This window comes from Plecotus auritus (assembly GCF_963455305.1).
Source record: "Plecotus auritus genome assembly, chromosome: 9".
Lineage (NCBI taxonomy): Eukaryota > Metazoa > Chordata > Mammalia > Chiroptera > Vespertilionidae > Plecotus > Plecotus auritus.
The window spans coordinates 134609879-134637606 of record NC_137783.1 but is presented as its reverse complement, the minus strand read 5'-3'; the positions used below and the strand labels follow the sequence as shown (position 1 = coordinate 134637606).

General features: G+C 45.3%; 1 protein-coding gene across 7 annotated transcripts in view; it reads left to right on the top strand.

Moving 5' to 3' along the window:
• The window catches only part of STX3 (syntaxin 3), a gene marked incomplete at its 3' end in the record, with an annotated part of 43500 nt that overhangs the window by 1352 nt on the left and 14420 nt on the right, over positions 1 to 27728 (top strand). For 6 of the 7 annotated variants that reach the window (XM_080641053.1, XM_080641051.1, XM_080641055.1 and 3 more), the window contains exon 2: positions 16993 to 17076. In XM_080641053.1, the coding sequence (XP_080497179.1) occupies positions 16993 to 17076 (84 nt within the window). The remainder of the gene's footprint in view (positions 1 to 16992; positions 17077 to 27728) is intronic. The other variant, XM_080641052.1, reaches the window with a different exon arrangement.

The following is a 27728-nucleotide window of genomic DNA, read 5'->3' as shown; positions in this document are numbered from 1 at the left end:
AGACCTCATACAAGTGTGAGGAACTAATAGGATGATGTCACAATTGTTTTCCTTTCTCCTCCCTTGGGTGAGATCTTCATGACCTTTCACCTGCTCTAGGTAGTAGGGCATCAGAGGAGGCAGGTCAGTGAGGAAGCGAGAGAAGGGAAGGGACAGTTGTGGGAGTGAGCCTTTCTGCATCTTACCTGCTTTCTGTCATCTGAGCCTCACAGTGGTTACTCACAGGGCAGAATATATTGCCATTATTTTTTAAAAATATATTTTTATTGATTTCAGAGAGGAAGGGAGAGAGAGATAGAAACATCAATGATGAGAGAGAATCATTGATTGGCTGCTTCCTGCACACCCCACACTGGGGATTGAGCCCACAACCCAGGCATATGCCCTGACTAGGAATCAAACTGTGACATTCTCGTTCATAGATCGCAGCTCAACCACTGAGCCACGCTGGCCGAGTGCCACTATTTTTGTAGGTGAGGAGACTAGAGCTCAGCCCGAGTAGGAGGGATGCCCCAGGTCACAGAGCTGGTGACCCTCCATGGTGCTCTTTTTCTGATGCACGCTGGTTGGGGAGGCAGAAAGGGAAGAGGAGTATGGTTCTGAAGGTCTTCCCATGTCAGCACAACCAGCCTTCATAAAACAGTGCAAACTGAAGAGCAGGCAGAGGTGGTTCCTTTCCCTTTCTTAGTTAGGGATCCATTTCCAAAGGAAGATATCCTATGGCCTCTTTCAACAGCCCATTGTCAACAACTAGCAAAGAACCTTCACCAAGCTTTGAATTCCAAGTATAAATTCAAGCTTCCTTATTACTCCCTGGAACAGGGAGCTAATGCTGTTTCCTCCCTTTACCTCTTGGGGTGGTGGTGCAAGTGAGACTGCAAACAGTGCAGCTGTTAGGGAAATGCAGTTATTATGGGATTGCAGTTCTGAAATAACAGGTGCTCTAGGGCTTTGGAGCAGGGAGATGGGTGGGACTGGGCTGCAGGTTCAAAGGGTCTAGCTGTAACCCTGCCACTTAGTAACTGTGTTCCTTTGTGTCATTTTCTTTTTTTAAAAAATATATTTTTATTGATTTCAGAGAGAGAGGGAGAGAGAGATAGAAACATCAGTGATGAGAGAGAATCATTGATCAGCTGCCTCCTGCACACCCCCTACTGGGGACTGAGCCCGAAACCCAGGCATATGTCCTTGACTGGAATCGATCCTGGAACCCTTCAGTCTACAGGCCTACACTCTATCCACTAAGCCAGTGGTCGGCAAACTCATTAGTCAACAGAGCCAAATATCAACAGTACAACGATTGAAATTTCTTTTGAGAGCCAAATTTTTTGAACTTAAACTTCTTCTAACGCCAATTCTTCAAAATAGACTCGCCCAGGCCGTGGTATTTTGTGGAAGAGCCACACTCAAGGGGCCAAAGAGCCGCTCGCGAGCCGCAGTTTGCCGACCACTGCACTAAGCCAAACCAGCTAGGGCCCTTTGTGTCATTTTCTCTCTCTGCTTCTCTGTTCCTCCTTTGTAAAACAAAGAATTTTGTTGATCTCATCATTAATGTTTTCCTGAAGACTGTTAAGGTTATATAAATTTTGGTTTCTAGTCCAGTTACTCTCTCCCCCTCCCCCCAGGACAGCGACAGCTCTCGCTGCCATAAGATAACCATCTTCTCTCTTGATTTCTTTTATCAGGGAAAGACATTTGTTAATCTGCATGAAACCAGTTTCACACTGAGCAGCCTATGCAATCTCTTTCTGAGGCATCTTTCTAAACCCTGGGGGAGGAGAGCTGATAACTGCCTCCAGAGAGCTGGAGGACAGTCATGTGCAGCTGGTTAGGTTTGCTCTGTATAGACACAGGGAGAAAATGTGAAGTTGATGAGTGGAAATTATGATTCTGCACTAAAGCATTTTTAGTGGTCAGCGCTGCCCAAGGATCAGCTAGGCTGGCTGGAGAGATTGTGAATCCTTTAGCATGGGAGAGAGGAGGCAAGAATTTGTTGGAACATTGCATGTTGTAGGGATTTGAGTATCTTTGAAAAAGGGGAGGCAAATCAGGTGGTTTAAGGCCTCCATCTACTCTGAGGATATGTGGTTCTGTAAAATGTTTTATTGTGAGCCTGTGCTAAGCACCTGTTAGGCTCTGGAGTCTATAGGACTTAGATCTCAGACTTGCATCTGTAAAGTGGATCCTCATACCTTTCCCCTACGGTCATTAGCAGGGTGAAATGAGGTGATTCATGATAATCACCCACCCCAGGAAGTATGAATCCCTCAAACTTGCCCTGTTGGGAGCAGCATCCACACTGAAGGGCACACTCTCCTGTGGCCATGGTCACAAGACCTGACTAATCTCTTGCAGTGCTCCTCCTGGTGGGCTTTCTCAGCAGTCAGCTTCTTCAGTGACTGGGACAGGCTCGCCAGGAATGCGCAATGCCTACACCTAGCCTATCTTCCAAGGCGGGTCCTGCTGATTTCTCACTAGCTGAACTTTGGATCTGCTGAGTCCAGATGATTGCTGTCCAGGATCCTCTTGCCTAGTCCTCTTTAATAGGTAGTTAGTTACCTATTAAACATTCAGTAAACATTTACTGAGCACCTACTGTGTGCCAGGTCCTTGGGATGGTGCTAGGGTGTAATGGTGAACACATTTTCCTGGGTCTTAGGAATTTCCCAGACAGACAGGGAGACACACAAGAAACAGACACATGATGTCATCTTTGTGATAAAACTGCAGGAATACCCTGTGGGAGTTGGTGACAGGGCATTAGGGAGTGGGGACACTTCCCAGAAGAAGTGATGCTTAAGCTCAGGTTCCTCCTCAAGTCTTCCACGTAAGGCAAGGATCCTGAATTTTCTCAAGCACTCTCCCATTGGCGAATGTCCCACATATACACTACGATCATTGCTCTTTAACCTCTATGTGGTGGGCATGTTCATGCTCATTCTTTTTGACCTCATCCTGCTGGGCATCATGTTAGCCAGAATTATTACATAAAGTCCTGGTCTTAAAGAGTCAATGGCCATATAGGGAAAACAAAGGGCTGTAAGTTATGAAAAGAAACTCCCCCATAATCAAAGGTAGATAATGATAATAGAGAAGCCAGTGATGTATGGAATAGAGGTCAAGGACTTTGGACCCTGTTGGAGATTGATCAACAGAGGGATAGATATGACTTGGGATGTACTGGCCCCTACAAAACCAACACCTAATGAAACCAACCACCTGAGGCTCTAAAGGCCAGCCTTACTTTTTGCTCTTTCTGTTCTGTCTTGTGTCCTAAAGGGCTTGTCTTTGGTCCCTTCCCCATCTGAAGTTCTAGTGTGTTTTTGGGATCAGAGTTACTCAGGATAACAGTGTTAGTTCAGCCCCATGGAAACACAGACCTGAACTTCCCCTTTAAAGCTTAATTCATTCTGTAAATATATATTGAGCCCCTACTATGTGCCAGGCGCTTTGGATCATAACCAAATCTTAACGTCCTTACTTGAGAATCTCTTCATTGAGATCCCATCCTTCAGTGATAAAACCTCTACTAGCCAGTGATTTCTTCCCCGGCTCCTCTCTCTTCCTGGGAGGGTTCATTCCCTGGGTGAGCTGTTTTGCTGTGAGCAGATGGGAAGCAGAGCTGAGATGAGTGCAACAGGGATTGGGTAGGGATTACAGACCCATCAGCCGGAGGCCAGAAGAGAAAATGCTCGGATGAAAGAAGCGGATTAGTTTTATTTATATTCCTGTGAGTGTAGAAGAGTTGGGGGGTGTGGGGCTTGGGGGACTGGCAGTCACTGAGGGAGAAATGCTTGTTCATGTGTCCTCCCTTTGAGCGTTCTGTTCCCCTTTGTCAAAACCATGCCAAAATTCATTCATCACAGGCAGTGCTCCCTAACTGGAGCCTAGAATATTCTCCCTCCCTTCCAGCAGCCCTCATGGGCTGTATATTGCTTTGCAGTGAAATACCTTTCTTCTAATAAGTCAGTAGGGTTATTTGTTACCATGGAGTGGACTTGAACCCATCTTCCTCTTTTTTCTTCTTTTTTTTTTTATGAGATGGACTCAGTCTTCTAGGTCCTCTTGTCTTTGAGATTGATGGCTCTATTACTTCCTGTCATCATCGTATCAGCTGCAGTAACAACAATCATTTATTGAGCAGCTACCTACTATAGGACAGGACTTGTGTTAGGTGCCTTATATACCTTGCCTTTAATCCTCTCAACTCTGCAAGGCAAGGTGCTGTTACATCATTCTCATTTTATAGATAAGGGGCTTGAGGCGCAGAGTAGATTGAGATCTCCAGCTCAAAAGTAGTGGGATCAAGAACAAGTATATCTTCCTTGCTTTATTATGTCGCCCTATACTGTATTTGTTCATCTCCCCAACTACTGTATGCACAGGCAGTGGCAGATGGGGCTCAGTGCCTAGCACTCTGTACGGTAGTTAGTTACCCATTAAACATTTGTTGACTAGTCAACAACAGTTTGGCCCTTACACATGCCTTATTCATTATTATGACTTAAACCACCCCCCCCACTCCATTCCCTGTGGATTGGTGAATCCTTACTTGCCAGAAGTTCAACATTAACTCTGGGAACCCATACATTTGCTGATGGAGCCAGAAGTCACCGGTTCCACCCTCAGGGACATGGGTGGATGAGTTTCAGGGCTCCTAGCTGTATCCCAACCCCCAGCCCATTACATCGTGGAAGGTTGCTCTTGTTCAGAGAGAAAACGAAGGAGAAGATGTGGATACCACAGTGACACTCTGGCTGCCCCATTTCCCCCTGGCCAATCTGAAACATCCATTAGGGTTCAGTTCCAATATCATCACTGCAGAAAAACTTTCAGACCCTGAGCAGACAGCATTTACTCTGCCTTCCTGGGACCTCCACAAACTATTTTTGTTGATATATAAAAGCAGTTACACACTGTTTAATTTCAGAAGCTGCCTGCCCTGTGATGTCCTGCTCTCTGAGATAGCATAGACCCTGAATGCCTCATTCCCCCTGTATGTTCGCTTCCCAGTCCACAGCCGACACAGCTGTCGCCCATACCATTAGTGGATGAATGGGGATGTTCTGCCCAGAACTTACCTGGAGACTCTCCAGTCCTTGAGGGGCCTGACCTTCAGCCACCTTCCTATAAAGCCCCTCTGCCATTTCCTCCCCTCACCACTGTCTCCACTGTTAGGTCAGCCTGTTTTCTGGCATTGGGCCCTTTCTAAGGCGACATTCCCCAGTCTCTGTCTAGAGACTGAGTGAAATTCAGCCCCCCACCTAAAGAGATCAGTGGACTGTATACTGTCTGGTATGTTTAGTTGTCTGGGTTAGGGCAGCTTGGTAGGGCATCAGATTTGCTTTTATTTTTAAAGTTGACTTTTTTTAAATTCTAGACTTATTTTAGCTGTACAGCAAAGTTACAAAGATAGTACAGAGAGTTCCTGTCTACCCCGCATCTGGTTTCCTCCATTGTTAATGCCTTAAATTACGATAGTACATTGGTTGAAACTGATATTGGTACATTACTATTCACTGACATCCAGAGTTTATTTGGTTTTTACTAGTTTTTCACGAATGTCCCCTTTTCTGTTTTAGGGTTCAGTCCAGGACACCACACTGCGTGTAGTTGTCATGTTTTCTTAGCTTCCCCTGGCCTGTGACAACTTCTCAGTCTTGTGTTTCACCACCTGAGGGGGTGGCATCTGCGTTTAGTGCTTTGGAAGTGCGTTTCCGCTGGCCGGTGATGCGTGCTGCAGCTGGGGTGGGTTGCTGTTAGAAGGCATCACTCCGTGATGGTTGAAAACCAGGGCCCTGCCACCAACTTCCCAGGCTGTCCTGGCTCAGGCACGTGCCATCTGCATGATCTCAGCAGGTTACTGGTCATTTTTATGTTTAGTTTTCTAAGCTGTCAGTTGGGGAGGTCCCCAGAAGGTTGTTGTGAGATGAAGTGCCTTAGTAAATATAGAGCATGTGTCTTAGAAGAACCCTTAGCACATGTGGAGTGCTCACAAATGTTATCTTTATAACATTAAAAAAATTAAATTCTTTATTGATTAAAGTATTACATACATCTCCTTTTCCCCCATTGACCTCTTCCCCGGCCGCTCCCACCCCCCAGCACATGCCCTCACTTCCCTACTGTCTGTGTCCATTGGTTATGCTTTTATGTATGCATACAAGTCCTTTGGTTATCTCTTACCCCCACTCCCCTCCCCTGCCTTCCCTCTGAGGTTTGATGGTCTGTTCGATGGTTCTTTGTCTCTGGATCTATTTTTGTTCATCAGTTTATGTTGTTCATTATATTCCATAAATGAGTGAGATCATGTATTTTTCTTTCATTACCTGGCTTATTTCACTTAGCATAATGCTCTCCAGATCCATCCATGCTGCTGCAAATGGTAGGAATTCCTTCTTTTTTACAGCAGCGTAGTATTCCATTGTGTAGAGCAGTGGTTCTCAACCTTTCTAATGCCGCAGCCCTTTAATACAGTTCCTCATGTTGTGGTGACCCCCAACCATAAAATTATTTTTGTTGCTACTTCATAACTGTAATTTTGCTACTGTTAATGAATCGTAATGTAAATATCTGTGTTTTCCAATGGTCTTAGGCGACCCTGCTAGCAGTTCCGGTTGAGAACCACTAGCAGGGTCGCCTAAGACCATCTTCTCACCACAATGGCCTTCCTGAAGTTATCCTTGGGGGAATCCATTCCACCTTCAAAATTCCCCAAGGAGTCACCTCTGCATACATCTCTAGTAGGCTTCTGTCTTCCTCAGGCTCTGCCTTGAATGCAGGTGAGGCTGATTCCCTCCTCTCCTGGGTATACAATTCCTGTGTAAGTGGACTTGTAATGACCTGTGTGCCTGTGCCTCCCATCTGAGACAGTGAGGTCAGGAGCAGGCGGGGCTGATCGGGTCTGTGTGTCTCCAGTGTCTGTACTATTCCTTGGCAGATGGTAGATGTTTTTTCTCTCTCTCTCTCTCTCTCTTTTTTTTAGATGGTAGATGTTTAATGAATACTGTGGAAGAATGAATGAATGAATAAATGTATTACTCTGTGTGGGACCTTGTAGTGAGAAGGAGAAGGTTGAGGGTTGGTGGTTGGTTATGAGACCCCACCACCTAAGTCAGTGCACCATGAACAATGGATTGTATGCAGCAGCCTGTCCCATCTTTTTCAATTTTGGCTGTGATTCCCACAGAATTAACCTCTCTAACCACAGAGTATAGATAACATCTACCTAGAGGGTGTTTTTGTTCTTTTTTTCCTTTCTTTGTTTAGGTGAACTTCCATCTCCTTTCATTGCTCCTTCTCTAGACCTCGATTTTGAGAAGCAAAAGCAGATAGGAATGGACATGGCATGTGGAGATGAAACTTGGATGCTTTTTATTTTATTTTTAATATTTATTTAAACAACTAAATTTATTGGGGTGACATTGGTTAATAGGGTCATAGAGGTTTCAGGTGTGGATTTCTATGTTACAAGATCTGTATATTGTACTGTGTGCCCATCACCCAAAGTCAAATCATCTTCCATCACCATATTTTTATTTTTATTTTAAATATATTTTATTGATTATTTTACAGTGAGGAAGGGAGAGAGATAGAGAGTTAGAAACATCGATGAGAGAGAAGCATCGATCAGCTGCCTTCTGCACACCTCCCACCGGGGATGTGCTCGCAACCAAGGTACATGTCCTTGACCGGAATTGAACCTGGGACCCTTCAGTCTGCAGGCCGACGCTCTATCCACTGAGCCAAACCCGTTAGGGCAGATTTTTATTTCTATTAAAATTTTTTTGACATTCTTTTTAATGCTCACCTGAGGATATGTGTTGTTTTTAAAAAAATGTATTTTTACTGATTTTAGAAAGAGGAAAGGAGAGGGAGAGAGAGATAGAAACATCAGTGATGAGAGAGAATCATTGATCGGCTGCCTCTTGCATGCCCCACACTGGGGATCCAGCCTGAAATCCTGGCATGTGCCCTGACCAGCAATTGAACCATGACCTCCTGGTTCATAGGTTGATGCTCAACCACTGTGCCATGCTGGCTGGATTATTTCTTTAAATGCATATAGTAAAGAAATGACTATTCAAATAAATGAACTAAATTTCAGTTCATTCTCAGGGACCTGCTCTCAGCTTCTGAGAATTGGCGTTAGAGTTGCATCTTTAGCAAAAACTCTCTTTAGAGAAAAAAAGGCCCAATTCTCTGCTTTAGATGGCATGGTCTTGAGCATTTAATATGTACCCATCATTGCTTCAGATATTTCATATGTATCAACGAATTTAATCCTCGCAACAATTCTGTGAGTAGAGTATTCATGTTACAAATGAGGAAATTGAGGCACAGGGCGGTTAAGTGACTTGTTTAAGATCACACAGCTACTAAGGGGCAGAGCTGGATTTTCAATTCAGATATATCTCTGTGTCTCCTACATACATGCACATTCAGGGATTATATGCACCGGTGTCTTTTTCACTCATGCTATAGATTAATCCAATTTAGTTACTATATTGACATTGCAGCATCCCCTGAAATAAACGAGGTGTGTTATCAAACCAGAGCGGGAAGGGTGTCTTCAAGTGGAGTGTAGAAAGTAAGAACAGGGTGCTGGCTCCCACAGACCTGCTTTTGAGTCCTCATGCCACCATTATTAGCTGAATCACTTTGCACAGTCATTTAACCTAATTAAGTAATTACCTCATCTGTAAATGGAGAAAGTAATATCTGTCTCTCTTAGGGATGACATGAGAATCAAATAATATATTTGAAACCACAAGAGTGTCTGCAACCAAACACACATATGTTGTGTAGTAGTGTGATTGTTATGGCAGAATGCATGGGGTGGGGTCATTAGGGACTTTGGTTTTTGTCCAGTTGTCCGCCAACTTGCTGGCCTTGGGCTGATTTGGTACTGAGTTTATTCCCCAGTGTCTTCATCTTCCAAAGAGGGCCGGTTCTTGCTTCCAAATGTTCAACTAGAACATCTGGAAAGTAAAAGTATGAGGCTCACCTAGGGTTCATTATCTGTATGTCTCTTCTTGATTCATCTTACAAGTGTGTTGGGGAAGATGCATTTCAGTGGAAAGGGGAAGTGGTCCCTCTGGGAGGGTTTCAGTGGATGAGAAAAAAACAGAGTAGGAGGGAGAACAGGGCATTGGAAAACTGCCATCTGACTCTTTAAATGGGGAACAGAGCACTGAGTGCCTATTGAGAGCTGACAGGCTTACTCAGAATTTCTGGCTTCTTTTAATTAAAGAAGAGGGACTGGAAAAACCAGATGTTGGGCAGTGTGTTGTGGTGTGTGTGTGTGTGTGTGTGTGTGTGTGTGTGTGTGTGTGTGTGTTTGGAAATTTTGGAAGTGTTGACGTTCATCTTTGAATACACAGACCCTTATCCTAGAGGGAGGCAGGTGGGGAAAGCGGGGAGCAGGGACAAGAAAAATCATGCCATTGTCTCTTTGCATCAAATTTATTGGGAGAAAATCTGGGTTTAAAAAGAAGAGTATGTATCTTCTGAGCAAAGAGCTGTTTAAATATGGAGAGGAAGAGGAGCAAGAATTTGTGATCACCTGCTTGTGCCAGGATGGCTCCCGCCCCCGCTAGCCACAATCCTTTAATACCCTGCTGTGGGAAGTTAAGGACCAGTGTTGTTCCTTCCCAGTTTAGACTGTTGGTCCCTTCCCCTCTGTTGTTATTTCTGTCACCCTGAAACTTCCCAAGGGCTCCTGGGCCTTTTGTCTTGTGCTGGAACCCTCTGGCCTTCCGGGCGTCTGGCACCTGTGGCAGGCGGAGAAGCAGGGAGCCTCTGACTCGTGTCCTCTTAATTTGGGTGGCTTCCTTTTTATTTGTCACTTCTTTCTTTGTCCCTGTCTTGCTCTTCTGATTTGTAATGATCCTCATGGAATTGCTGGCGAGGTTAACCTCTTTGCAGCTGTGTTTTTGCTTTCTTTTTCTTTTTATATTATACTTTTCTTGATTTCAGAGAGAGGAAGGGAGAGGGGAGAGAGATAGAAACATCAATGATGAGAGAGAATCATTGTTTGGCTGCCTCCTGCATGCTCTACCCTGGGGATCAAGCCTGCAACCTGAGTCTGTACCCTGACTGGGAGTCGAACCATGACCTTCTGGTTCATAGTTCAACACTCAACCACTGAGCCATACCAGCCGAGCCTGCAGCCATGTTTTAACTTGGAGAGGAGTGAGGGCCCTTCCTGTTCTTCTCTTTTCTTAGAAGCCACCCATTCATTAACTTAAGTGATTTTCCAGCTGGCTAGCTAAGCTTGCCTTCTTCCGTCCTTCTTTCTTTTTTCTTCCTTTCTTCCCTCTCTTAACAACAGGACTCTGTCTTCATATGAAATGTTATATCCAACCCCAATGTGTAAAGCAGGTAAAAGTGAGGTTATGCAGATTGAGCAGGGGGGAGAGGCCCCACCTGCTTGACTCCCCCTCCCTTACTTCCCTGGGTGGTTTCTGAGGTGTCCTGAGGTTCCAAAAAGCCAATTGGAAAGCTAAGCTCCTTTCCTGGTGAGAAAATCAAGGCTTAACGGAGACAAGTGCTGCAGGTCCACAGCTCCTCTCTCCCAAGGTGCTTTCTGCAGGGCTGGGCTGCTGCTCTCCTGGGCCCCTGGCTGCTTCGGTGATAGGCTGCTTAGAGCAGGGTGCAGTGGAATAAGCAAGGGCTTGGGACAGACAACCTAAGATTGAGCCCCGACTCTGAAAACCAATAGCTGGAGACCTTGAATAACATAGAACTTCTCTGACCTGCAGGTTCTCAACTTCAAAATTTAGGTGGCTTTTGTTGACATAGTTTATGTAAAGCAGCTAGTGTTGTGGCTACCTAGCACCTACCATGTAGCAAGTATTTTTTATTAAAGGAGCTGATGAAGAGTCCGATAGACTTAAGTATTCTAGAGAAGGCAGTGGAGAAAAAGGCAGTGAGTGCTGAGTGAGAGGAATCACAGGTTAAATTACTTCATATTGAGATCTGGGCCCCTGAACTCTTTCCACTTTCTGTTCAGAGAGGAGGTCATAGCCCTGGCTGTCCTCACCGAATTTTGGAACACATTTGAGAGGTGGGAAAGGTGATAAGTCCTGGGTTCAAGCTTAGTGCTGCCTAAGTCACTGCCAATATCTCCCACCTCCTGGTGGGAGAAGCAGCAGGAGGCTGGGGTCAGGGTGTGGGGAGAGGAAGTGGGTGGTTGGGCGCATGGTTCTCACATACGTTGGTTTTTTTATACTGTGGCTAATGTTGCAGCTACTGGAGCGTTCCTATTACCACACGCCTTGATTCTTCGATAAAGATGCTGAAGTTCTCTTCTTGGCTGTGCTCAGTCATGTGGGCTGAAGATAAAGGGCACCATGTGCTTCCCTTGCCCCTGGGGTCCCTGAGTCTCTTGGTCTGTTAGGACATGGCTGGGTCACAAGGGAAGGAGCCCCAGCCCTGGGCTCTGCTAAGTCCCTTCTGCAGAAGCTTGATGGTAGTTCCCAGTGCCACGTGACTCCAGATAACCACATTATGCAGGTCACCTGTGAGATTGACCCTCTTCCTTGAATTTTATGATCTGCCATTTGTTGCTCTTATTGTTGACTAGTGGCCTGGTGCACGAAATTTGTGCACATTAAAAGGGGATTAATTAGAGGAAATAATTTAATATTGCTATTTGCCCTTTCTCTATAATAGAAGTGTCAGAGATGAAAGAAAAGTAGTAAAATGTATATGAAAACCTTCCTCCTGTCAGAGTCTAGGGTGCACCACGGGACCCAGAGTCAAGTCGCCGCCCACCCACATGCACCTCAAAATCGCATGAGACCCAGACCCAGCCGCACCCCCCCCCCCCCGGCTAGTCCCACCCTTGTCAAGCCCCGCTGGGCAGGGAACGTAGCCTCAGGTCCCTTGGCCTGGCGCCAGGACGGGGGATGTGGCCTGAGGTCCCCCAGCCCAGACTGGGGTGGGGGGACATGCCTTGAGGTCCCCCGTCAAACCCCGCTGCCAGGTGTGGGACATGGCCTGAGATCCCCTGTCAAGCCCCACTGGGTGGGGGGCATGGCCTGAGGTCCCCCGTCAAGCCCAGCCAGGCGGGGGGGCGCAGCCTCAGGTCCCCTGGCCCGGCACTGGGAGGAGGGAACAGCCTCAGGTCCCCTGTCAAGCCCCATCGGCAGGGGGGGTACAGCCTCAGGTCCCCCTGGGCGGGGGGCGCGGCCTGAGTTCCCCTGACCCAGCACTGGGGGTGTACCTTGAGGTCCCCTGTCAAGCCCCGCCAGTCAGGGGGCGCAGCCTCAGGTCCCCTGGCTTGGTGCTGGGGTGGGGGGTGCAGCCTGAGGTCCCCTGGCCTGGGGCCAGGGTGGGGGCCGTGGCCTGAAGTCCCCTGTCAAGCCCAACCTGGTAGGGGGCATGGCCTGAGGTCCCCCGGCCTGGCGCTGGGGCCGGGGAGCAGCCTAGGTCCCCTAGCCTAGCACCAGGATGGGAAGCGCACCTTGAGGTCCCCCATCAGACCCTGCCGGGTGTGGAAGGCGGCCTGAGGTCCCCTGTCAAGCCCCACGGGGATGGGGGAGGGTGTAGCCTCAGGTCCCTGCTGATTGCTTGTTAAGGCTCCTTATGGGAACTTGGCCTCAGCTGTGGGTGCAGCCATCTTTGTGATGGAGTGATGGTTAATTAGCATATTCCCTCTTTATTAGATAGGATGTTGTTATTCTATGTTTTTGGAAGCAGCCAAACACCACAGTGGGAGAAACTGCCTTAGAAGGTGGCATTCAGGGAACCTGTGTTCTCTTCCTTGCTGTATTAGTAACTCATTATTTGGTCTTGGGCCTTAATTTGCCCATCTCTAAGTGAGAGAATTTAATGATAGAATCTGTATGGTTGCATTGAGCTCTACAAATCTCCTTTCCTTCCCTGCCCCCCTTCCTGTTTAAAGGTACTTAGATCCAGGTTAAAGCTATAGAGAAGTTGGCGAGATCTTATATACAGGTGTTTTAGTGAGTTGTTACTATGTGCTGTTCATTGCATAAGGAACTTTAAAATGTTATCTCATTTAATCCTCACGAAAGCCCTGGTAGACACTATTGCTCCTATCCTAATATATAAAAAGCCAGGGGCTGTCATGATGGAATCAACCGGATGGACAACCAAACAACAGGCAGCGTGGGGTGACAAGGCTGGCAGGGGGGTTAGTGAGGGACGACCAAACGACTGAACAGCAGGCTGCGTGGGGCGACCAGGCTGGCAGGGGGGGCAGTTGGGGGTGACCAGGCTGGCAGGGGGGGCAGTTGGGGGCAACCAGGCCAGCAGGGGGGCAGTAAGTGGCAACCAGACCAGCAGGGGGAGCAGTTGGGGGCAACCAGGCCAGCAGCGGGGGCAGTTAGGTGAGATCAGGCCGGCAGGCAGAGGTGGTTAGGGGTGATCAGGCTGGCAGGGGGGGCAGTTAGGGGCAATCAGGCAGGCAGGCAGGCGAGTTAGGAGCCAGCGGTCCCGTTTTGTGAGAGGGATGTCCGACTGCCGGTTTAGGCCCAATCCGGCAGTCGGACATCCCCCAAGGGGTCCTGGATTGGAGAGGGTGCAGGCTGGGCTGAGGAGACCTATCCCCGTGCATGCATTTCGTGCACTGGGCCTCTAGTTTTGTAGATAAGAGAATTGAGGCTCAGAGATGTTAAACCAGTTGTTGAAGTGACCAGTATGCAATGGAGTGTGTTATGGAACCCTGGTCATCATGACACCATGCAGTCAATCTTACTGATGAGCCTTTAGTGTGAGAACCTCCTGAGGAGGAGGACGAGGACGCACACTTTGGGCAGCAGGTCTTCACGGCGAGGTGAGGGGAAAACTGGCACTTATTAGGTGCCAGTGTGTCCCCAGTATTGTGCCAGAACCTTTCCACATGTGATCTTCTCTAACCCTCCTGAGAGTGATCAAGTATGTGGTGTTATTACTATTTATAGGTAAAAAACTCAGAGTAGTAATGGACTTGATGGAGGTCTCATAGCCAGCAGTGGGTAACAAGTTTTGGACCTAGGCTGTGAGTTGCCAAAGACTTCCCCTTTCCATTCACATATTCTCTCACTGGAGGTGGACCAGGCTGCCCTGCTAGAGCCTGCCAACAGCCAAGAGGTGGCTGTTTGGAAGTGGGGGATCCCTGTACAAATTCCACGGGTCTCAAAAATTTACATAATGTAATGACCAGGCTGCCTCTCATGCTCCAGGACACAGTTGTTCCCAGCTTCCAGAAACTTCCCTTAGTCCCATCCCAGGATGGTAACCTTATTCCACTTTTTTTTTAATATACTTTTAAAAAAAATTGATTTCAGAGAGGAAGGGAGAAGGAGAGAGAGATAGAAACATTGATGAGAGAGAATCATTGATTGGCTGCCTCCTGCACGCCCCTCACTGGGAATTGAACTAGCCACCCAGGCACGTGCCCTGACCAGTAATTGAACCATGATCTCCTGATCCATAGCTTGACGCTCAACCACTGAGCCACACTTTCTTAGCACCAGTGTCTTGAAGAAAGCTGAGTTGATACACTCATGTGTGGTGTGTATGTATGTACACACATATGCATGGGGTATGTCCCCTCAGCGTCGGTCTCTAAGACCTCTAAGGACAGGAAACTCTCAACAAATGCTTCCTAGAGGAAAACTGGGTTCTTGTTTTCTAGTGAGGATCACGAAATCCTTCATGGGAGATGAGCTCTTTGGAGGCTGCTGGGAGGCCCAAGTATTGGTGATAATTGATAAAAGGGAGCATTTACAAACTTTACAAACCGCTGGGTGAATTTAGGCTGCTAGTCTACGTGGAAATTAGTTATTCAGCTAATATTGATGAAATTGCTGTTACATATTTATTACAGGGTACGTGTCCAGAATACATGTAGAATAAATTAATTAATGACAAAGTACAAATAATTCTAATTGCAAGTGACAAAAGCTGATTCTGGCCAAATGAATTAAAAAATATTAGAAGAATATGGTTCTGCTCATTGAAAGTACACTGGGGAAGGTCTGGAGAACCTGCTGTAAGCCAGGGGGTGGCTTGGGAAGGACAGAACGAGGGTAGCTCTGGGAATCTAGCAGAAATCTAGACTGTGTTCTGTTCCCCTCACAATTCAAATTCCTCAGGGAGTCTGGGTGATGACTGAGAACCTTCTCAGAATCATGTGGAAAGGTGAGGGCTATCTCCACAATGGAAGGTGTTTTGGGCAGGCACACACATTCAAGGGATCTACTATAGTAGATACATAGGGCAACCCTGACCCTGCAGAAGTTTATAGTCAGTGGGGGAAGGACAGATAAATAAAGGGGTAGTTAACGGTAGGGTGTGTTGGCTGCTTTGGGATTTTAGGGAGGTTTTAAGTTGTGCATGCGGGGAAGTGTCAGGTAAGGTTGACAGGTAAGATGGTTGGAGATTGAGTTTTAAAGGCTAAGTAAAAGTTTGCCAGCTGGACAAATGCATTTCAGGAGGAAGTCCTTGTGTGACAGTTCAGCAATATGAAAGAGTGATGTGTCCAGGAAATGCAAGAGTGCCTGGTCTAGAGAGTGCATTACAGAGGGAGAAATGTGGGTGGGGCCTGCTCTTAAAGGGCCCCATGCTCTGTTAGGCATTGGGACTATTAATCCTAGGAGGTGAGCTGTCATTGAATGACTTTAAGTAACAGAACGACATGATCAGTTCTTAGTTTTAGGAAGATGATTGTGGGGGCTGTAGCAGTGCCTCAAATTTAACTCCTTTGAATGTGGCTGTTAAACTTGGGTGACTGATGGTTCCAGTTGAGCCACAAAATGAAATGATAGGGGCGCCAGTCAAAAGAGACTCCCTGAATGACTAGAGAGCCCCCAAATTTTGATGGGAAGTCCCAGTAACTCCATATTCTGCTGTAGATCAGGGAGATGATAGCTGGTGAAGAAAAGAGCCCCCTGATGGCTCTCATTGCCTGTGGAGTTCTGAGTGTTTGCGAGTGACATGTCCTGGCTTAGAAGGCCATAGGCCACTGAAGGTTGTGAATTAGCTGGGTAAGGGGTGTACCCCTCCCACCTTCACCCCTAACACCCTGTTCTCCGTCTGTGCTTAGAAATAGGCAGTGTGCAATGCAGCAGTGGTCTGGGAAGAAAATTTGAGAAGAACCTAGCAGAAGCTCAGGCCCTTGGTTCTGGTGGGAAGGGAAGCCCTTCCTTTAGATAGCCATTTAGTGATTTTGCAGAGGAAGTTGAATAAGGTTAAGAAAGCTGGGGTCCCTGGGGGTGGCTGGGGGTAGAGCTTCCTTTTCCTTATAAACATGAACACCAACAGGGAACAACACAAAGTGTTGTTTCCTTTGCAATAAGTGGTTTCAGAAAACAGGCAAATCTTCACTCCTACAGTAAGAATTTGCGACTAGTATTTGGAGGAATTGTGGCTAGAAACTGTTAGAGGTCTCTGGTAGGGTGGATCATGCATTTGAACACGGCAGAATGGGTTGGAACATGGGCTCCAAATCCAAGATGGGCTAGAATCTGCCTGTTTTCACATTTTAGCTGTGCGACTTTGGTCAAGTTACTTAACCTCTCTGTTTTTGGTTCTCTGACTGGTAATGTCACCACCACCAACCGCTATCACCACCAAACCTAGCAATATTGAGCACTGTGCCAGACACTGTGCAGAAGTGTTTTATATTTATCATCTCATTGATTTATTAAACAATGCTGTGCACTGTTATTATTAACATTATTATTATTAACATTTCACAGATAAGGAAACTGAGGCACAGCGAGGATGGTAACTTGCCTGTCCCTGCCTCCCCGACCCTGCAAAAAAAAAAAAAAAAATCAGTAAATAGTGGAACTAGGATTTAAATTCAGACAGGTGACCTCGGCGTTTGACACATCCCAGAGCTGTCCTGTGTTTTCAAGGAGATTATATGTGTAAAGTGCTTAAGGCAGCTATAGCTCCTGGCCCTTAGTGAGCATCCAGGACTGTTAGCCAGCTCTTGTGCTTTTCGCCTCACCTGCTCCTCTGTGTCTCTCCCAGAAGCAGCTGACACAGGATGATGATGCCGATGAGGTCGAGATTGCCGTTGACAACACAGCCTTCATGGATGAGTTCTTCTCTGAGGTAGGCTGCTGTCCAGTGCCTTTTCCTAAATGTACATAAGAAAATGTAGCTTCCTCAGTAAAGAGTAAAACCCCTCAGATCTTTCCAGGGTAGCAAATAAAGTCAGTCTTTCTCTGGGAGGGTTGGTGTGACCAAGACATTACAAGGAGAATCTCTCAAAGACTTACTTGGGAGGATTTGGATTTTTATTTATTTATTTTTTAAAAAAATATTTTATTGATTTTAGAGAGGAAGAGAAAGATAGAAACATCAATGATGAGAGAGAATCATTGATTGGCTGCCTCTTGCACGCCCCCTACTGGGGATCAAGCCCGCAACCCAGGCATGTGCCCTTGGCCGGAATCGAACCTGGGACCTTTCAGTCTGCAGACTGACGCTCTATCCATTGAGCCAAACCAGGTAAGGCAGGATTTGGATTTTTAATCTATGGAGAAAGTCAGCACAAGATAAATTATATGTGATTGAAGAGGTGCTTTTAAAGTTTTAGGCTACATGACAACATTTTAGTGATATTTTTTTTTGGCCTAAATTACATAATTTTAATACAGGATCAATCATGGGGTCCAGCCATGAGTATTAAACACATTGCATTTTCAGGCCTGTGATTCATATAGATCAGATTTGTTTCCAAAAACGTAGTTCCTTTGACTAAATTCTAGTGATAACAGAGAAACCAAGAGACCACCAATTTATGTTTTTGAAGTTGAAAAGGGGCAAAGAGGGATTGCCCATGTCTACAGTTTCACATGCTCTTTGATTTTGAAGGTCCTTGTCGGGAAGGTGCTATAGTAAATAATGCTGGGAAGCTGTGGGGCATAGTGTGTCTTGGGGAGTCAGGTGAACTTGGGTTCAAATCTCAGCTCTGCTTCCGACCAGCTGTTGATCTTGTGAATGCTTCTTAGCATGCTTGGTTTCTTTACCTGTAGATTGGGATGAGTAATGTAATTCTCTGGAGGGTTATTATCAGGATTAAATGGGATAATGTTTCTCATACACTCAGTGTAGCATCTGAGATATATGTGCTCAATAATGATACGTTAAAACAACAGAACAAAACCACAGACAGTTCAGTCATTGAAGTTTTTGCCATCATACTATGGCTTCTTTTTTATGGCTTTTAAATTTTTTGGAAAGAAGACAAGGAGCATCGGGTTCTTTTGCAAAGAGCAAGTGGTGCTTCCCGCCCTCTAGTTTATGGATTTGGAAAAGCCACCCTCTATTTCTTGTCTAAATGGAGTGGAGCGAGGCTTGACGGTTCAGGTCCGTTCATGTGTGAGTGTAATAGGCGGGTGTAAGAGTGAGTGAAGGTGAGCGTGTGCTGGCCAGATTGGGAAGTTGGCTGTGAACATTCCACAGATCCCCACCCTCCCCATGGGTGGGTGTGTCCTTCAGGTTGAGAAGTCATAGTGAGATCAAACATTTGGGTTTTGTGAGTTCAGTATTGTTCTACATGTGGATCATGAAGGGAATATTTCTGTTCACTGGTGGGAATGGACTCCAGAAGATGTTTATGTCATTGTAGCTTGTCCCTCTGATCTTGCCTTGGGAAATCAGATACATTAAATAACCTAATCTAAGGGGATAAGGAATAAGGAACAAGGGATAAGGGAAAAGGGATCTTATCCAATGACAGTGTTTAGCCTCTTCTCTTACATCAGAGGGGCTCTGAGAGGCAGTATTCCTTGTGAGGTGGGAGATGGTGGGTTTCTTTGTCACATGCTATTCTATCATTTAGAAAAAAAGAAGCCCTATCATATTTAGGGTGGAGAAGGGGACAGCATGGTGGGGTGGAAGAGTATGATTTTTTTAAAAATATGTTTTATTGATTTCAGAGAGGAAGGGAGAGGGAGAGATAGAAACATCAATGATGAGAGGGAATCATTGATTGGCTTCCTCTTGCATGCCCCCCAGTGGGGACGGAGCCTGCAACCCTAGCATGTGCCCTTGACCAGAATTGAACCCAGGACCCTTCAGTCCACAGGCTGATGCTCTATCCATTGAGCCAAACCGGCTAGGGCAAGAGTATGATCTTTGAAATTAATTTTTTATCTGCCAAGAGCTGTGATCTTGGGCACATTTCCTTAACTTCTCTAAGCTTGCTACTGACCTCGTTGGCTGGGCAAGCCGAGGTCAGTAGATTTATCTGTGAAATAGGGAGAAAAATATCTACCTCACAGATTTTTGGGAATTAAAGGAGCTAACACTCAGAAAGTGCTTGGTGTGGGCACAGGTAAATGTTACCTTCCTTCTTTCTCATTAGGTAAAGCACAGACAGGATAAGTGTTGGAGTGGGGCGGAGGTAAGAGCAAGCGAGTCATGGAAAGAGATCATACAGGCTCTGCCCCCTCGCAGATCCTGGTCTAAATATCAGCTCTGCCCATCACTAGCTGTTGAACTTTGGAAAAGTTGTCTAACTGCTCAAAAACCCAGTTTCTTCTAAAATAAGAATAGTGGTATTACCTACTGATTATTATAAATATAGAATGAGCCCTGGCCAGGTCGCTCAGTTGGTTAGAGTGTTGTTCCGATGTGCCAAAGTTGTGGGTTCAATCCCTGGTAAGGGCACATACAAGAATTAAACAATGAATGCATAAATAAGTGGAACAACAAATCACTGTTTCTCTCTCTCTAAAAAATCAATAAAATAAAATGAGAAAGTATGTGATGTACCTAGCATGGTGCCTAACATACATTAAGTATGTCTGCAGTAATTTTGGTCCTTATCACCATCATGTTCCCCAATGTATTTTGAGTAAGTAAACCACACAGTTGATTTTATAGACTATGGTCTAGAAATATCCTTGAAAGTGAAATAAAGTACATTCCAGGTAATGGGATTTGGCGAAAGGACAGGGTTTCCCTTTGTGACTGGGGAATACACCCCCTACACCCTGCAGCATCTAGCTAAGTCGGTTTCTGGGGAAGGCACTCTTGTGATAAGACCTGCCTTTTGGACTCATTCTAGTGAGTAGGTCACGCTTGGTTATTTGCTGAGGACCAACAGTGCGAATCACAGGTGGTCAGAGTGGCATTTGCAAGATGTGGATGAAGTCACAGGACCAGGATGGTTTCAAAATGTGCTTTGCACTGTGAAACTCCAATGGTTTCTCCAGCTTCTTGATGGTTAGATAAGAGAATTGGCTCTTGGGTTTTCAGGCCTCCTTGGCTGGGCAAGCCGAGGTCTAGTAAATGATAAACCTCAGACTTTTGTCTAATTTGCAGTTGTCTGTATTTTCCTTGGACTGTTTGCTCAGTTGGCAGAGAGAGAGAGCAGAGTTTCAGGGGAAACAGAACATACCCGAGAAGGCAGAAAGATGAGGGGTTTATTGTTCTATATTCATTCATCCATTCATCCAATCATGGGAAGACATGAGTGCCACTATCTTCCAGAGAGTGTGCTAGGTACTAGGGATAGAACCTTCTGTGTGACAGGGGTCTTGCCTTCTGGTGGCTTCTTGTCTGGTGAGGGTGACAGAAAAATTTAAAAAGTCACATGGTAACGGAAGTGTCAACAAGGTATAAAGTGGGAGCACAGAAGAGAAAGCCTCGTGTTCTATTGGGATAGAGGGAAAGGGGAGGGGAGGCCAGGCCTCAATGGTTTGAAACTAGACTTGCCCATTAGAGTTGCCTGGGAGTTGTTTGCACATACACTTGACACAGGGGGCTTGGAATGCTCAGACTTCTGAAGTTCTTCCAGATGCTTCTGTTGCCTGCTGCAGCTATGAACCCCTGCGAAGTAATGGGGAGCCTTTGAACATTTTAAACAAGCAAATAATGGGATTGAAGTGTGTTTTAGAAAATTATTCTGGTGGTAGTGTGTGGAGGGGAAGAGGCCGGAAAAGGAAAGATCAGTAAGTTTCCATGCAGCTCATGGGAAAAAGGAGCGCTCCGGCCTGAATCTGGGTCGCTGAGGGGCAGCATGGTGTATCACTTAGGGATGCCTTTGAGTAACTGTGGCTTAACAATAAAGACATGAATGATTTCACATGTGAACAAGTCTGGAGTTAGGGGTGGTGCAGCGGGTTAGAGGTGTTGGGGTTCTAGGTCAATAGTTCTCTGACCCTCTTGGCTTTTCCCTTAGGATTGAGAGATGGAATCTGTTCGTATTGCTGTGTAGAAAATTGCTGTAACGTTAGTGGTGTAACCAACCTTTTTGGTGATTCTGATAGAGTCTGTGGAGTAGGAATTCAGACAGGGCACAGTGGCAAACGGCACAGTGGAGATGGCTGAGTTTTGCCCCACAATTTCTGGAGCCTTAGTTGTGAAGAATTGAACAGCCAGAGGCAGGAATCTTTATTCTAACATTGAGAGACACTTCTGTATTCTAACATTGGTACCTGGACTAGAGGGACTCAGGAAGGCTCAGCAGAGCCTGTTAGTTGGAGTGCCTACACTTGACCTCTTTCTACGGCTTGGACTTCTCAGTACCACCAAGTCAGGGTGTGAGATTGGTACACGGTGACTCAGGGGTCAGAGGCAAGTGTTCTAGCTATGGAAGTCACTTGTGCTGTACTCTGTTGTTGAAGCAGATTCAAAAGGGCAATACATAGAATACCACCTCTCAAGGAGAGAGGCTTTAAAGAATGGGAGGGGCATTAAAGAATTTGTGTCGTGTTCTACAACCACCACAGTCACAGCTGCATATGGCATTGTCCTATACCAACCTCACAAGAAGTGAGAAATGGGGCAGCTAGAAAAGTTCAAAGATGCTTTTATCAGGGAAGAAAATGACACAAGTCCTCCAAGCTGACTTTAACCTTGTTACCCATTGGCCAGCAATGGATCACATGGTTGAGGCCAGGAGAGTGACTCCTTCGCAAAGGGACAGGATTGTCAGGATGGCCATAGAACCCATCGTGATTCATCCTCTGGGTATGGCAGCATTGCTGCCCAAACAAAATCAGAGTTCTGGTAACAAGAAGGGCAGGGGCTGGCGTGTGGGTGTTTGGTGGGTCAGAGTGCTTGTCAGAGATGGCAGTATGAGATGCAAAAAAGACTTCTGGGATCAAATATGTCTGAGAAATGCTTCCTATTCCTTCCTACCATGGAGCAGTAAAATGCACGTTAACTTATTAAAGGCTCTAAGAAGTCCTATAATAAAGAGACCTGCGTTGCTTGCCTACTTTTTCAAAGAAACCTTTTTGATGTGTAACGTCTTTTAACAAGGATGAATGAATACATATTGGAAAATGTTATTAGAAAGTTTTCTTTTTTGCTTTAAAAAAGTTGATGAAACAGTTCTTCAGTGGTGTATGCTTGTTTCCTGCAGTTACTTATGCCCATTTATTTATTAATTGAACAAACTTCTATGAAGTGACACCACATGCTTGGCACAATGATGGATGTCAAGTTTTCTAAGAGGAACAAGACAGCCCCAGTCCTTGAGCAGATGTGAGTCAGGACTGGGAGAAGTGAGAGTGGGTGGAGTGTGGGCAAAGTGCCGTGGGGCTTTGGAGTGTGGAGCGTGCCTGGTTAGAGAACTGGGGGGTGAGCAGTCTTAAAAGCATAGGGATTTGCTAGGTGGGCTTGATTTTTGTTAACATTAAGAACCTCAAAGTGAGTGTGACTTGGAAATCCAGGCATTACGTCAAATATAGCAGGTAAAATACTCCTTGATTCTTTCTGTATGTAGACTGATTGACCAGGGGAGCTGGTAGGTTCTGCATTTCTGGGTTCCCCAATAGGAAGGCAGGAAGCCCTTGCCAGTCATTTGCCTAATTGCTCTCAGGTCCATTCCCCGCCCTTCCTGTGCTCTGCTCTGCATTGCAGGGAACTCATTTCCCAGGTTCCCTTGCCAAATGGCTTTGGTGTGTTTGACCTAGGGGAGGCACTGGCACTGGCTCATGGAAGACTCAAGAGGAGGGAAGAGGCCATGGTATTCCTCCCCAGACATGTTTCTCCCAGGCTTCAGCTTTCACTCAACAGACCTTGCCTCCTTGGTCCCATTCTGCTGGTCAATTTCACCGTGGTCTGGCTCCCATCTTTGTCCATTCAACCCGCTGTAGTTAATTTTCAGTGTCTTACCATTCTCTTCTTGGCCCTTCCATCTCTGTGTAAAGAATACCCTGCATTCTGTTACTTCAGTTAAAATAACTAGATATGTTTTTGTTTTCCTGACTAAATTTTGATGATGCAAAGCCCAAATACACTGAATGATTTGAGATCATTGTCTAAGAATACTAGTTTTCACTGGTCAGTATAACTCTGAGATCGTTCATTTCTTTTCATTCATAAGAGAGAGTTGAAACACTAGTCCCAATCTTGATAAAACCCCCGAGGGATTTGACTTCTGATGCTTGGCTGACTGAGATCCCTCTCTCTGTCCCTTCTCGTCAATGTTTGTTTTCCAAAGCCAAGAAGCCATGCTCACATATACACATATGGCTGTGTTCACCTTCTCTTTTGATGTGTTTTCTAAACCTTTGCTTTTACAACATGTACATATTTGTGTGTGGTGGTGGTGGGAACTGTATGTTTATTTCCAAGTGGCCTGGTTGCAGGCTTCTCGAAGAGTAATATATCAAATTTTCTGTCATTGTGATGTCTTTTTTTTTTTTAAGACCAGTTTGATGTACATTCTCACAAACAGTGGTGTTGTATTAAAATAAGGCTTTTTTTTCTTTCCAATAAAAAAAAATCACCTTTGTTTCTATAAAAAAAAAAGAAATCAAAGAGGATTTGACTGAGAACTCCTTATATGAGAACTCTTTTGGATTATACCATTTTTGGGGAAATTAATGAATTGTGAAAAGGAAGAGTTATTATGTGACCCTTCAACTCCATTACTTTTGTCACATTAGAGGGGTGGCACATAATACATTTTAAATAAATATGCAGGAATTAATGCCTAACTTCAGGTACAGGTACATGGGAATTTAGGGGAGGCAGAGACATTGTAGGTAGAATGGACAAATTTCTCCCCTAGGCCACGACACCTGCCGGCTCTCCAAAGTGGTACTTTCTCTGCTTTCCATTGTCTAATTAAATTCCACTGGCTAATTAACTCCAGAGGGAAGAGGCCATCCATGCCTTGAAGATAACCCCCTTCTTTTAGTTAGATGATGGTGATTAGTATACTGTGCTAATTATAATTTGTTCCATGAGGTAGACACCCAACTTGAGGATTGGTCAACTCGCTGTCCTTACTTGATTTCCTTGGATGGCTCCTGACAACATCACCCAGCATTTTGTTACTATTAGGATTGCCATGAGGATTAAATGTGGTGTCCTTGTGTAGGCACAGCATGGGACCTGGCATATAATAAATGTGCAGTAATTGTTGGCTATGATTGTACTAGAGGCCTGATGCACGAAATTTGTGCAAGAGTAGGCCTTCCTTCCCCTGGCTGCTGGCACTGGCTTCCCTCTGGCACCCGGGACCCAGGCTTCCCTCCGGCCACTGGCAGGCACCTGGGACCTGGGCAGCCCTGGTTTCGTCTGGAAGGACGTCCGGTCTAATTAGTATATTATGCTTTTATTATTATAGATTATCATCACCATCATTTATGCTTATTGAGCATATACTTTGTGTGAAGTGTTTGACTTATATTATCTCATTTAAACCCCACAAAACTTCTAGGACAGTGGTTGGCAGACCGCGGCATGTGAGCCACATGCGGCTCTTTGGCCCCTTGAGTGTGGCTCTTCCACAAAATACCACGGCCTGGACGAGTCTATTTTGAAGAAGTGGCATTAGAAGAAGTTTAAGTTTAAAAAATTTGGCTCTCAAAAGAAATTTCAATTGTTGTACTGTTGATATTTGGCTCTGTTGACTAATGAGTTTGCCGACCACTGTTCTAGGAAGTGGAAGCTATGATAATCCTCATTTCACTGGTGAGAGAACTGGGGCAGGGGGCGGTGGTAAGTGGCTTGTTCAAAGTCACAAAATGGCTGATAGAGCCAAACCTTGAACTTGTTGAATTTGATTCTAACTTGTTTTCCACGTTGCTGAAAAATACATTTAAAAAAGTAACACACAATAAGCAGGCATTGAGGATATATTAGCTACAAATTTAGCATGGTGATGAGAAAAACCTGATTGGTTCCCTAGATCAGCAGTGTTTCATGAGCACACCTTGTGTAAAAAGCTCTCCATAGGGGAGCATTGGTTAGAGAACAAAGAAATGTGGCAGATGATCTCAGTGAGAGGCCACTAAGCCCCTCTCACACAACAGTGAGTCGAACATGCACTCACTGGATGATAGCATGGACCTGGCAGAGGAGGCAGAGGAGCCTCCCATAGGTGGTTCTTGCACCTTTACCTGGTTCAGGAGACAGGGTTTAACAGATGCCAACATTCAAACCTTGGTTTCACATTTCTGCACTATGGCCTTGAGTGAGTTTCTCTACCTCTTTGAGCCACAGTGTTCTCATGCATAAAAGGAAGAAAGTGACGGTGACTTCACAGACATCCTGTGAGGGCCCTTATTTCTGATACAGGTACATGTTAAAGCAGTTTTAGTCCTTAAACATATTATTGTGCTGGGTAATGTCAACCCCAAACAAACACACAAATAGCCTTGAGCATTAGGTTCCGCACTTGTAGATTTCCTACTAGGTTCCTGATTCCTGGGCTCCTTCCCCCAACCCCATGCTTTTTTGGTTATCTGGCAGATGCACAAAAGGAAATCAATTGCTTGTAGCTGCCACTGTGGAATACCTGGAAAGTCACCTCTGAGGAAAACCAACATTTCCAAGAAAAAATAAAGACAATAAAGTTCAAAAAAAGAAAGCTTTCCATATTTGTAGATATTTAGAACCTGAGCCAAAGCCTAATGTGGGCTTGATTCTGGAAAGTGAATCTTTTCACAACTGCCTTGATGCAAGAACCTTTTTGAAAACAGACACTTCCTAAAGTCTTGTTCTCACAGTCACACACTGATGCTTAGGTGTTCCACTATTTAATATGGCCACGGTAGTCTTGATACCCAAAGTCATTTGTCCCATCTTTAGAAACCTACCCAGGAACACTATACCCAGCAGATTTCCAGCTACTGTATATGTGAACAAACATTCCCTTTTGTTTCCTCCCTGAATGCTGTACATCTGTTTTGGAGTATATAATGCGTTTGTGTATTTATGCTTTGATTTGTAGTAACTTCTCATGCTATGGAATTGATTTGCATTGAATACAAACTGTGAATAAAAAGAAATGGCTTTTGTGGCTGGCCAATTGCCCATCCTGAAGTTCTGAAGGGTGATTATTTGGTGCATGGACTAAATTACTGTCAGTTTCTGAAATGCCTCCAAAAGGCGAGGCTGGTGAAGACAGAGGAAAGGAGAGGAGGCACATGTTCCTCGGGCCCAGGAAGTCCTGCAGGCAGGTTGAGGATGGAGCACACGGCCCTATTCTTCCGTCCACAGGGCTGGGCAAGCCGTTTCCTATCCAGTCTCCAAATGTATGGAGCGACTCTGAGCTTGAGGCCCAGCCGTCTCATCCTAGCAGCTCCCTGTCACGTTTTTTATACCATTGACCAAACTTTGGGTCATGATGCTCTTCAGTTTGTGAAGTAAAATTCCAGAATATATTTTCTAAAACATCCAATCCATGGAACATGCAAAAATCAAAGGCCTCTGACTAGTGAAAATATGTCAAGCTCATTTATCAATGGTTAGTGCATTTTATTCTAGAAAGCCTTTATTTCTCAGTCCTCTTTGTGTAATGCAATTGCTTTGGCAAGACAGTCATGTGATGGAAATGGGAATCTGGTGTGATGCAATGATGTTTTATGAGTTGTTAAAGAGGAGCCAGTGTCCGATGTGAGAGATAAAGGGGAAGGGAAGGAAAAGGTGGCAACTTCTGGGTCACCTGAGGGCCTGATTCTGAGGTGGTTACACCTCTGAGGCTGCCGGATTCCACAGGTGATGACATAGACCATTTTTATAGTCACAGAGACTTGGGATTCTGCTAAACATGAAACAGTTTGGAAAAGCCAACCATCAAATCTTAGATCTAATGGAAAAAGCATCCTAGCTGGAATCTGGAGAGCACCAACATTTAGGTTCCTCATTTGAATAAAGGTACTAATGCAGTACTGTGGATTGTTTTGCCAACCGTTAAATTGACAAATGTTTGGTGGCTACTTACATTTGTATATATACTCTGATGATATTACATTGAAATTTTATTTTACGTCTTTCAACTCTCCAACTATGGTCCATCAAGGCCAATATTTATAGAGGGGAAGACCCCTGATCCAGTAGCAAAAATACTAATTTGAGAGTTCGAGAACTCAAGTTTTATTTCTCCCAGGTTCTATGCAATTTGGAGAGGTATAATTATTTATGGAAGAAAGGAGTTCTGAAAGCCGCAAATTGAGATATATTTCTTTAAAAAATATTTTATTGATTTCAGGGAGGAAGGTGGGGAGAGATAGAAACATCAGTGGTGAGAGAGAATCATTGATTGGCTGCCTCCTGCTCACTCCCTACTGGGGATCAAGTCCGCAACCTGGCGACGCCCTACCACTGAGCCACCCCACTGGGTGAGATGTACTTCTGTTGCATCTCAGATATTCAGATCCTCCTGTATGGCATTTTACATAATTTATTATGTTTGTTAATTGTTGCCTCATTGATATGCCCCTCGTTTTGGAAGTGAGGCAGGTAGACGAGTTGCGTTTTCAGGTCTCTTTAGCATGGGCTGCTCCCTG